This window comes from Saccoglossus kowalevskii, chromosome 9, assembly GCF_978046115.1.
Source record: "Saccoglossus kowalevskii chromosome 9, keSacKowa6.1, whole genome shotgun sequence".
Classification (NCBI taxonomy): domain Eukaryota; kingdom Metazoa; phylum Hemichordata; class Enteropneusta; family Harrimaniidae; genus Saccoglossus; species Saccoglossus kowalevskii.
The window spans coordinates 25,666,163-25,678,663 of record NC_140649.1 but is presented as its reverse complement, the minus strand read 5'-3'; the positions used below and the strand labels follow the sequence as shown (position 1 = coordinate 25,678,663).

The following is a 12,501-nucleotide window of genomic DNA, read 5'->3' as shown; positions in this document are numbered from 1 at the left end:
GTGGTAACTCCTATTGCATTAATACACAAATCAACATTGTTATGCAATTTAATACCTGCTCTACAAAAATGTGAGTAAGTTTCTGCCTCAAAGAAACTACACGGTCGTGTACATCACATATACAGATGCATCATTGACAAATGAATAATATAAAACTGTTATAAATCATCTGCTACATATAAAATCGACTTAATGTAAAAATTGTTGAGAAAGTTAGTCATAAATCGCATGGAACCGGGAAATAAGCATTCTTTCGTGTGAAACAGTGACGTATTTTGAGAAATTACATAGAGCACAATGTTAAAGAATTATTGTATTTTTGCCACTTTTTAAAACCCAGATTTTAGAAATAATTGAGAACACCAAAAAGTATTTCATCGTTTACAGCCTACAGTATAAAATATGACATATCTCTGTCTTAGGAACCTCAGGTAAAGGCACTAGAATTTTGACAAGATGGCCACTATCCATAAAAATAATACAATCATAATTTCCTCGAAAATTAAGCTGGTGGCCCCAACTTTTTCAGTCAATATCCTTTATATTGCTCGAAAGTACAATTTATTGGAAAATAAATAAATTCTGTGTAATTGAAATCATGAGTAGGCTTCTACCTTAAACTAAATTGATTAGCTCGTTAAAATCAAGGATAAATTATAGTATGCGATCACGTACACTAGTTTTTGGGTATATTTGTTAATCTATGTATTATTCCTCTTACTGTAAACTATTTACCAAAGCTATATATACTTTCAGATACTTTATTCTTAAAACTTATGACCAGATTTGTTTTTTTTTTTAGTTGGTATTGTTAATCAAAAATGTATAGTCACCGAACTACATGAAGATAAAGTTTGTTGAGCTCGTTGTCATGATGAAAATATTGCATCAATTATGTTCGTGTACGAACAAATCATGTATAATATTGGTGGTTGTCACGCATCATTTTATAGCTCCACCTTATCTATCCGCCTTCATTACTATTTCATTTCCAGTTAGACAAACTCGTTCTTCATCCACTATACGGTTATTTGAACCCCGTTATAAACAAGAGTATTACGGAAAGAGGGCATTTTCGGTTGCTGCACCATAGCTCTAACGCACTTCCCAGATCCTTTTGCCTTGCACCTAATTTGTCTGCTTTTCTCAACTAAAAATGTTATCTTTACCATATAGTGTGTTTTTATCTGGTTTTAATGTAATCTTATTTTTCTGAATAATGTATTTCATAACTAGTTTATGTAAAGCGCATTGATATTATATGTTTTATCTAAATTAAAATTAAATTAAAATGTGTATTATAATAATAATCATTGAAATATTCTAACGAACATTTTAGATAATTTTACGCTACAGGTTTGCTTTAGATGAGATTAATTGTCTGGTAGTAAATGTAGGAGTTATGTTTTTTGCATTGCACAAAATTGTAACATGCCCACGTTACAATTGTGAAATTTGTTAGATTTGTATTATGTTTCCATCTGTCGGGGATCACGTGAACATTGCTTTCAATGTTAAGAATGCGTATTGTGAGATGCTTCTGGCAATTACTATATTATTATTTCGATAGAAAATGAAAACTGCGTTCTATCGATGTGTAATATTATACTCAATGAAAAGCCCCAACCAATTAATTCTGTGTGGACTAGATATCAACATTACAAGACTCTCATTGTACACTCTACCAATAAATGTTTACTTACGATCTTTGAGATGCATTTATAAGAAAAAGAAGAAAAGTTATTCAAGTTGTTTAGGTCAATGTGATGGTCAATTGAATTTAACACGTATAGTAGAGAAGATATAGCATATCGACAATCTGAATGTGCACGTACCAAGTGATTTCAGTGAAATTTAGTAATTTTCTCAGATTTTCATTCGGGCGAGCAAGTTTGGTTATCATGATTATGTCGCGTAAAATTTAATCACCCCGAGAAAACCGCACAGAGACTGCTGATATATGTCGACAAAAACATTTCCATATGTCGTACTTACGGCATCGTCATTCGGTCTTCGATTCTATGTGTCCTCTTATATTATCAAATATAAGCAGGTTCTTATACTAACGAAATTCATACACATACATGGTTCTTACTTTTTGTAATAATAATAATTATTAATAATTGGTCGTGTTAGATGACTACTTCTTGAAGCTATTCGTATCATCATAATTAATAATGAAATATGATATTTCCTTATTATTATCTAAAGAAGGTTCTTATACTACCGAAATTCATACACATACAAAGGTTCTTACTTTTTGTAATAATAATTATTTATAATTGGCGGTGTTAGATGAATACTTCTTGAAGCTATTCGTATCATCATAATTAATAATAATAATGAAATATATTTCCTTATTATTATCTAAAGAAGGTTCTTATACTACCGAAATTCATACACATACAAAGGTTCTTACTTTTTGTAATAATAATTATTAATAATTGGTGGTGTTAGATGACTACTTCTTGAAGCTATTCGTATCATCATAATTAATAATGAAATATGATATTTCCTTATTATTATCTAAAGAAGGTTCTTATACTACCGAAATTCATACACATACAAAGGTTCTTACTTTTTGTAATAATAATTATTAATAGTTGGCGGTGTTAGATGATTACTTCTTGAAGCTATTCGTGTCATAATTAATAATAATAATAACAATGAAATATGATATTTCCTTATTATTATCTAAAGAAGGTTCTTATACTACCCACATTTATACACGATATAAGGGTTATTTTTAGTAATAATAATGAATAATAATTGGTGTTATATGACTACTTCATCATAATTAATTATCAAATAGTGTATTTCATCATTATTATCAGGGGATGGTTATTAGTTATATTTGTAAATAATGCTTATATAATGTCGATTTTCTCGAGCTATTCAACAAGGCCATTAATCACTTAAGTCCCTGTATGTTATTTTTATTTTGAGAATTTTACACCTCTTTTCCACACTTTGCACTCTATTTTCACACTTTGCACTACTTTTCCACAACTATGCACTTTAGTTTCACACTTTGCAACACTTTTCCTTAACTTTGCCCCTCAGATTCGCACTTTGCACCACTTTTCCACTACTTTGCACTCTATTTTCACACTTTGGCCTCTTTTCACAGAAAGTGTGAATAAAGTGTTTCGAAATAGCTTGATGTACAGGGAACTATCTTTGTGATTAATACGGTAATACATTATCCTATCAAACAAATATATTTGTTGCCAACACACATTTTTATTGTGCGATATATGTTATATATTGCTACTATAAGGATACAATTTAATTCAATTGTCTGTTTGATTTACATGGGCATGGTGCTAAATTGAAATTGAAGCATCACATTTATATTATGGAGAGGAGTCTATGATTAATTACAGTTATGTTCAGCCCAGAACTGTAAGGAATGTCATAACTATGAATAATTTAACATTTTCTTTTCAGTGATTGTTGTATGAACTTATGGGCGGTTTGTTTAAGGAATGGTAATCACTAGCTCATGGAATTTTGCATTTTTCTAATTATGTTAACAAGTTTGTTTTTTGCTGTTACAGTTCCTGAAATTAAATGAGAAAGAAAACATGTTTAAATTTTTAGTTTGTCTAGCATGAAAGAAGAGATTGCTTGTACAGTGGCGGCTCTGATAAATAGGAAACATAGCACATTGTGGGCCAGGGCCGCCACAAAATCATACTGAAACACAGCGACTTACATACAGAACAATAACAATTTCTATAATTTATATTACAAGACCCATTTATATAGCATGAATTGGCTAAATGTATCTGATTTCCAGGCAGCATTTAATGATTGTAAGGTACTTACAGATTTGCATAAAATAAAGTCTTGAAATATGAGGCCATAATCACAAGTCAACAGTTTAAGCAGTTTTATTAATAATAACAATTAACATTGGTACATGATGAATGCTCTTACAAAAGGGTAATGAGTACCAAAGGGTGTAATCCAGTTATTGCAGAGGTATTGTACATTGCAGCAACACAATATGATGAGTTTATCATGGCTAGTTTTTATCTACAATAAATTAGTATTATGAGATCTGACCACCAGAACAATCCATTAATATGTTACTGTTATGAAGTCACAATGTTTCCAAGCACCAATGGCTTGTAATCATGCTTACTGATGGCTTTTAATTAACATTAGAATATATATATTCAAATATTCAAAGTAAACATTCAGTTGACTTGATTTAATAGTGTTATAACATTAAACAGCAGCAAATAACTCCCAAAAACTGAAATTTCATGATCTAAATCATTTCATGTGAAAATTATAAAAAAATACATTATATTATGCAATATAAAATGTAGTAATTTCAATTTGTCCGAATACAATAATTATGACTCAAGTGAAATCATCATGTTCGCATACATGTAATTAATTTCCAAACATAGTGTAACTATTACAACCTTGCCCATTCAAGAATAGATATTGCAGTGCGCAGTCCCTGTCAGCCATTTTTGACATAATCACAAAATCATTACACCTGTAACAGACTAAGTATACAAGATTTGAAGAGAATTGATCAAGGTATGCCTGAGATACAGCTTTTAATGCATTCCCCGTTTTTGACTTAATAATGAATACAACATTAGGAAGAATACAAACTAGACTGTTTATCTGGCTGTGATAAAAATCAAATACATGCTATGGTATTTATATTCTAAAAATAATCTTGTGTAACTTTAATATTACATGTACTACATCAAGGGCCCTCATACAAATAAAAACATGAACTGCAAACACTTTCCAAAATAATATTTAGCAATATATCTAATGATATTTAATGAAAACAACATATGGGGTTACTGCATATAAACAAACATTACGTGACCTAAATGTTTTCTGTACGGACTTGTTGAGAGAAGACTTGTGCACAAACATACAAAGCCACACCATCATACTGTACTAGTAGATTATCAATTTCTTCACTCTGGAATTAGATTGCTCTGCCACTTGGCTATTCAAATGGCACCATTCTGAATACTCATCTAGATTGTATGCCCTGGAGCAACCTGCAAATAAAAAAAAATGGATTCATTTTTATTGATAATATTTCACAGCAAAGAAACTGTTGATATTTATACTACTGGTACTGAAGAATAAGCTGGAAAAAACGATTAATCTTACCATTCATGTTACTATTTATTACTTACCAGTGTGATTCTTCCAATGAAGACGATCAACATAAAATCTAGTCTTCTGAATGAAACATAGATCTCTATTCAAGAAGTATGTATACAAATTGCAAGCATTGTCATAAATGACAACAGAAGGTGCTGTAATGATAAAATATACATGTTTATAGTAATAACAAGTCATGTCATGACACAGTCTCTGGTATTCAATAGTATACAACTTATATTTCTACTGAGAATCTATAAAATACTGGCTAAAATTTAATATATACATTCCAAGGGACTGAAGATGTGAAAAAAGCCGAAACATAATTCTATACATTGATTTATGTTATTCATATCACACCTCAATGTAAGCCCTCTATGATACAACTAATTAAATTGTGACTGACTGACTGACACATTTTTGTGACAAAAGTATAAGTGCACAATATGGATGCAGTCTAGAAGGTACATTACCATAGAATAACTTTTCTACTACATTTGATAAGCTTGTTAGAAGGCTAATATTTCAAACGAAGAACCAACCAAACATGAGACACTTAATATTCCCTGCAAAAGTGCATTCTACATTGAAGAAAAAGAACCATGGTTAATAAAACATACCCATGCGGAGGGGTGGGGCTCCAATTAATAAATCAATATTACTAAGAAATATATATATATCTGCATATGCTGATTTAATATACTTTTGCTATATAATACAGATGTGGCAACATTGAATCTGGCAAAGTTAAACCGGTCAGAAGAAAGAGGAAAATGAATGTGTCCAGCAAATCTATTTTAAACAATATGCATGTTTCTAGAATTGAGTCAATGACATATTATATAAAATGTAAGTATAGATACATGTATATACAAAAAAACAAAAACAAATGACCAATATCTGATTAGGTAAAATAAAAGTTAATAATAGAATAAACTAGCAAATAAAATTTATTACCTTTATATGTTGCAGTAACAAATGGTGGCAGAGCATCAATTTGTCTATCTACAATAATCAGAATTAAAAGATGATTTAATACAAAAGCAGGTCTATTTGTGTAACATTGTAGTTTTATGAGCACAATTACAATATAATGTCCAAAAACTTTGAACTTAATAATTCTAAGCATGTGTGAGAAAAGGCTAGATATGGTTGGATACACACTCACGCACACCAAGGTCAATTCATAAGTCCTCATTTTTAGACTTTGTTCGAACAGGGAATAATAATTAGTAAAAGCAAATCACTTTCAGTTCCCTTTGTTTGTGGTTATAGTCCATCATTCCAAATACATTGTACTGAAGACTGCAGGCAAATACTGTTTTGCGGTCTTTAAGTTTCAATATAAGTTGGCATTGCAGGAGTGATTTCTTCACTGCATATAGGTTCAGGTGAAGATTCTGGTCTGACTCAATAACATCACTGTCTGTTCCAGATTTTGCACCATGTACAAAAGACTAAAAATCAACATAGAATTTATTCTATGACATAAATACATAATATTATAACAATATTTATTTTAAAAAGGGCAATAACTTAGCAAACTCAATTTTCATACAATAATGGCTATCATATTAGCTCTATTATTAGAAGCGCAACTCTAATAGAGGTGAACCTCTACTAAATCATTAAATTATTTCTTATTTTCACCATAAAAATGTAAATGTATAAGATACGGGTCAAACATTGACAAAAATATTTGATAGAATATTGTAAAACCAAAAAATAATTTATAATGTGTATTACCACTAAAAATGTTGTTATTCATGCATGAATATATATTAAAATACAACTAAAAGCCATCGAATCACTATATTCAAGAAGAAAATACTGTGCACATTTCAGCTTATCAGGACTAGAAAGATTTTCCTAAAGTTGTTAGATCTACTACGGTTTGCTGGCAATACAATTTTGAGACTGAAAATTGACAAAATTCACATCTACCTGGTTGCATGGTCGTTTTGCCCTAACTATTCTTGGCAAGTGACTGACATATTCTGCTTCGTCATGAATCTGAAGTTTTGATCTAGAACATTAAACCAGATCACGCCATGCTCTTTTCATATTTCTGTAAGAAAGAAAGATTATATTTATATGGATTCGATCATGGATAACGGCACCTTGAAAGTTGTATCAATGCATCAAGAACCATTTCAAAAAAGTAAACACACCAAAGGGCAGACAGTGACCTTCAGTTAGCAATCATATGAAGAGGTCTCTTTCAATAACAAGGCTTTAAATTGAATTAATAATCATATAATTCCAAGAACCTTATATTGTGTGCCCCCCTGTTTTGCCAAAGTAATAAACTTTATTTTTCATGTACCTATCTGTGTTTGTGTCATAAATGGTACTTTAAGAACCTTTTTATTAAAATATGAAATATGACAATAATATTATTAATATTTTAGAACGCATATGGAACTATTAAATTTATATGTGGGGTTACAACACTAAAATATGATTTAAATTGAATTAATGAGCATATAATTCTAAGAACCTTATATTTGGGACAATATATGGTAACTTAAGAACCTTGGTATTAAAATATGAAATATGACAGTAATATTATTAATATTATAGATTGTGTATATGGAACTATTAATTTGATATGTGGGATCACAAAACTAAAATAATATTTAAATTGAATTAATCAGCATAGAATTCCAAGAACCTTATATTTGGTACAATATATGGTACCTTAAGAACCTTCATTTTGAAATATGAAATATGACAGTAATATTATTAATATTACAGATTGTATATGGAACTATTAAATTGATATGTGGGGTTACAAAACTAAAATATGATTTAAATTGAATTAATAAGCATATAATTTCAAGAACCTTATATTTGGTACAATATAAGGTACCTTAAGAACCTTCATATTAAAATATGAAATATGACAATAATATTATTACCATTATAGACTGTATATAGAACTACGAAATTGATATGAGGAGTTACAAAACTAAAATATTATTTAAATTGAATTAATCAGCATAGAATTCCAAGAACCTGAAATTTGGTACAATATATGGTACTTTAAGAACCTTGATATTAAAATATGAAATACGACAGTAATATTATTAATATTATAGATTGTGTATATGGAACTATTAATTTGATATGTGGGATCACAAAACTAAAATAATATTTAAATTGAATTAATAAGCATAGAATTCCAAGAACCTTATATTTGGTACAATATATGGTACTTTAAGAACCTTGATATTAAAATATGAAATATGACAGTAATATTATTAATATTATAGATTGTATATGGAACTATTAATTTGATATGTGGGGTTACAAAACTAAAATATGATTTAAATTGAATTAATAAGCATAGAATTCCAAGAACCTTATATTTGGTACAATATATGGTACCTTAAGAACCTTGATATTAAAATATGAAATATGACAGTAATATTATTGATATTATAGATTGTATATGGAACTATTAAATTGATATGTGGGGTTACAAAACTAAAATATGATTTAAATTGAATTAATAAGCATAGAATTCCAAGAACCTTATATTTGGTACAATATATGGTACCTTAAGAACCTTCATTTTGAAATATGATAGTAATATTATTAATATTATAGATTGTAGATGGAACTATTATATTGATATGTGGGGTTACAAAACAAAAATATTATTTAAATTGAATTAATGAGCACAGAATTCCAAGAACCTTATATTTGTGACAATATATGGCACCTTAAGAACCTTGATATTAAAATATGAAATATGACAGTAATATTATTGATATTATAGATTGTATATGGAACTATTAATTTGATATGTGGGGTTACAAAACTAAAATATTATTTAAATTGAATTAATGAGCACAGAATTCCAAGAACCTTATATTTGGGACAATATATGGTAACTTAAGAACCTTGGTATTAAAATATGAAATATGACAGTAATATTATTAATATTATAGATTGTGTATATGGAACTATTAAATTGATATGTGGGGTTACAAAACTAAAATATTATTTAAATTGAATTAATAAGCATAGAATTCCAAGAACCTTATATTTGATACAATATATGGTACCTTAAGAACCTTCATTTTGAAATATGAAATATGACAGTAATATTATTAATATTACAGATTGTATATGGAACTATTAAATTGATATGTGGGGTTACAAAACTAAAATATGATTTAAATTGAATTAATAAGCATATAATTTCAAGAACCTTATATTTGGTACAATATAAGGTACCTTAAGAACCTTCATATTAAAATATGAAATATGACAATAAAATTATTAATATTATAGACTGTATATAGAACTAAGAAATTGATATGAGGAGTTACAAAACTAAAATATTATTTAAATTGAATTAATCAGCATAGAATTCCAAGAACCTGAAATTTGGTACAATATATGGTACTTTAAGAACCTTGATATTAAAATATGAAATACGACAGTAATATTATTAATATTATAGATTGTGTATATGGAACTATTAATTTGATATGTGGGATCACAAAACTAAAATAATATTTAAATTGAATTAATAAGCATAGAATTCCAAGAACCTTATATTTGGTACAATATATGGTACTTTAAGAACCTTGATATTAAAATATGAAATATGACAGTAATATTATTAATATTATAGATTGTATATGGAACTATTAATTTGATATGTGGGGTTACAAAACTAAAATATGATTTAAATTGAATTAATAAGCATAGAATGCCAAGAACCTTATATTTGGTACAATATAAGGTACCTTAAGAACCTTGATATTAAAATATAAAATATGACAGTAATATTATTGATATTATAGATTGTATATGGAACTATTAATTTGATATGTGGGGTTACAAAACTAAAATATTATTTAAATTGAATTAATCAGCATAGAATTCCAAGAACCTTATATTTGGTACAATATATGGTACCTTAAGAACCTTCATTTTGAAATATGAAATATGACAGTAATATTATTAATATTACAGATTGTATATGGAACTATTAAATTGATATGTGGGGTTACAAAACTAAAATATGATTTAAATTGAATTAATAAGCATATAATTTCAAGAACCTTATATTTGGTACAATATAAGGTACCTTAAGAACCTTCATATTAAAATATGAAATATGACAATAATATTATTACCATTATAGACTGTATATAGAACTACGAAATTGATATGAGGAGTTACAAAACTAAAATATTATTTAAATTGAATTAATCAGCATAGAATTCCAAGAACCTGAAATTTGGTACAATATATGGTACTTTAAGAACCTTGATATTAAAATATGAAATACGACAGTAATATTATTAATATTATAGATTGTGTATATGGAACTATTAATTTGATATGTGGGATCACAAAACTAAAATAATATTTAAATTGAATTAATAAGCATAGAATTCCAAGAACCTTATATTTGGTACAATATATGGTACTTTAAGAACCTTGATATTAAAATATGAAATATGACAGTAATATTATTAATATTATAGATTGTATATGGAACTATTAATTTGATATGTGGGGTTACAAAACTAAAATATGATTTAAATTGAATTAATAAGCATAGAATTCCAAGAACCTTATATTTGGTACAATATATGGTACTTTAAGAACCTTGATATTAAAATATGAAATATGACAGTAATATTATTGATATTATAGATTGTATATGGAACTATTAAATTGATATGTGGGGTTACAAAACTAAAATAATATTTAAATTGAATTAATAAGCATAGAATTCCAAGAACCTTATATTTGGTACAGTATATGGTACTTTAAGAACCTTGATATTAAAATATGAAATATGACAGTAATATTATTAATATTATAGATTGTATATGGAACTATTAATTTGATATGTGGGGTTACAAAACTAAAATATGTTTTAAATTGAATTAATAAGCATAGAATTCCAAGAACCTTATATTTGGTACAATATATGGTACCTTAAGAACCTTCATTTTGAAATATGATAGTAATATTATTAATATTATAGATTGTAGATGGAACTATTATATTGATATGTGGGGTTACAAAACAAAAATATTATTTAAATTGAATTAATGAGCACAGAATTCCAAGAACCTTATATTTGTGACAATATATGGCACCTTAAGAACCTTGGTATTAAAATATGAAATATGACAATAATATTATTGATATTATAGATTTTATATGGAACTATTAAATTGATATGTGGGGTTACAAAACTAAAATATTATTTAAATTGAATTAATAAGCATAGAATTCCAAGAACCTTATATTTGGTACAATATATGGTACCTTAAGAACCTTCATTTTGAAATATGAAATATGACAGTAATATTATTAATATTATAGATTGTATATGGAACTATTAAATTGATATGTGGGGTTACAAAACAAAAATATTATTTAAATTGAATTAATGAGCACAGAATTCCAAGAACCTTATATTTGGGACAATATATGGTACCTTAAGAACCTTGATATTAAAATATGAAATATGACAGTAATATTATTGATATTATAGATTGTATATGGAACTATTAATTTGATATGTGGGGTTACAAAACTAAAATATTATTTAAATTGAATTAATGAGCACAGAATTCCAAGAACCTTATATTTGGGACAATATATGGTAACTTAAGAACCTTGGTATTAAAATATGAAATATGACAGTAATATTATTAATATTATAGATTGTATATGGAACTATTAAATTGATATGTGGGGTTACAAAACTAAAATATGATTTAAATTGAATTAATAAGCATAGAATTCCAAGAACCTTATATTTGATACAATATATGGTACTTTAAGAACCTTGATATTAAAATATGAAATTAGAGAATAATATTATTAATATTATAGATTGTATATAGATCTACGGAGTTGATATATGATCTTATGAGTAAATATGAATCAATACCAGGCTTTTGATCGCGGAAACATAGAACCTTGATGCGTCAAGAACCTTTTGAAGAAAAAACACCAAAGGGCAGTCAGTGACCTTTAGTTGGCAATCATATAAAGAGATATTTCTCTAATGAACGTGATTTACCTGCTGGATTTAGTCAGATATTCATCAAAACCTAAATAGCGATGGTAAAAATCACATTACATTGCACTATTTTCATTCTCGCTACGATTCTGGTACGAAAACAGTGAAGTGAGCATGCGTGAGGTGAATTTTGAGCGTGCTAGGCAGCCAGTTCGTAGTGTCAGCCAATCAGAGCGAGGTTCTTATATGCGGTTCTTACCCGTATTCCGGTAAAAATTATACCTCGACTCTGTGGAGGTGGTGGTGGTGGTGGTGGTGAATAACAAACAAACATGCTG

At 27.9% G+C, this 12,501-nt stretch overlaps 1 protein-coding gene across 7 annotated transcripts; it reads right to left on the bottom strand.

The window, feature by feature from the left end:
- Nucleotides 1-3,880: 3,880 nt before the first annotated feature.
- On the bottom strand, nt 3,881-12,327 carry LOC102805231 (uncharacterized). Of its 7 annotated transcripts, XR_014930412.1 has the most exons (7): nt 12,224-12,327; nt 7,099-7,222; nt 6,402-6,611; nt 6,112-6,159; nt 5,628-5,735; nt 5,187-5,309; nt 5,031-5,045 (listed from the first exon to the last, which is right to left on the bottom strand). XR_014930412.1 is itself a non-coding variant. In XM_085503347.1 (5 exons), the coding sequence occupies exons 3-5, from the start codon at nt 6,350-6,352 to the stop codon at nt 4,939-4,941; spliced, it is 471 nt and encodes a 156-aa protein (XP_085359473.1). In that variant the 5' UTR covers nt 6,353-6,611; nt 7,099-7,222; nt 12,224-12,327; the 3' UTR covers nt 3,881-4,938. The 7 variants fall into 7 exon arrangements, 3 of the variants coding, with proteins under 3 accessions (XP_085359473.1, XP_085359475.1, XP_085359474.1); XR_014930411.1 differs by having other exon boundaries at nt 6,112-6,611; XR_014930413.1 differs by lacking the exon at nt 6,402-6,611.
- Between the last annotated feature and the right edge of the window lie 174 nt (nt 12,328-12,501).

Coding starts and splice junctions, on each gene's coding strand:
- LOC102805231 (XM_085503347.1), bottom strand. CDS start 6,352: ATGAGGACTTATGAATTGACCTTGGTGTGCGTGAGTGTGTATCCAACC. Junction 5,310..6,111: donor TGTTACTGCAACATATAAAG/GTAATAAATTTT, acceptor TTATCATTACAG/CACCTTCTGTTGTCATTTAT. Junction 5,046..5,186: donor TCATTGGAAGAATCACACTG/GTAAGTAATAAA, acceptor TTTTATTTGCAG/GTTGCTCCAGGGCATACAAT.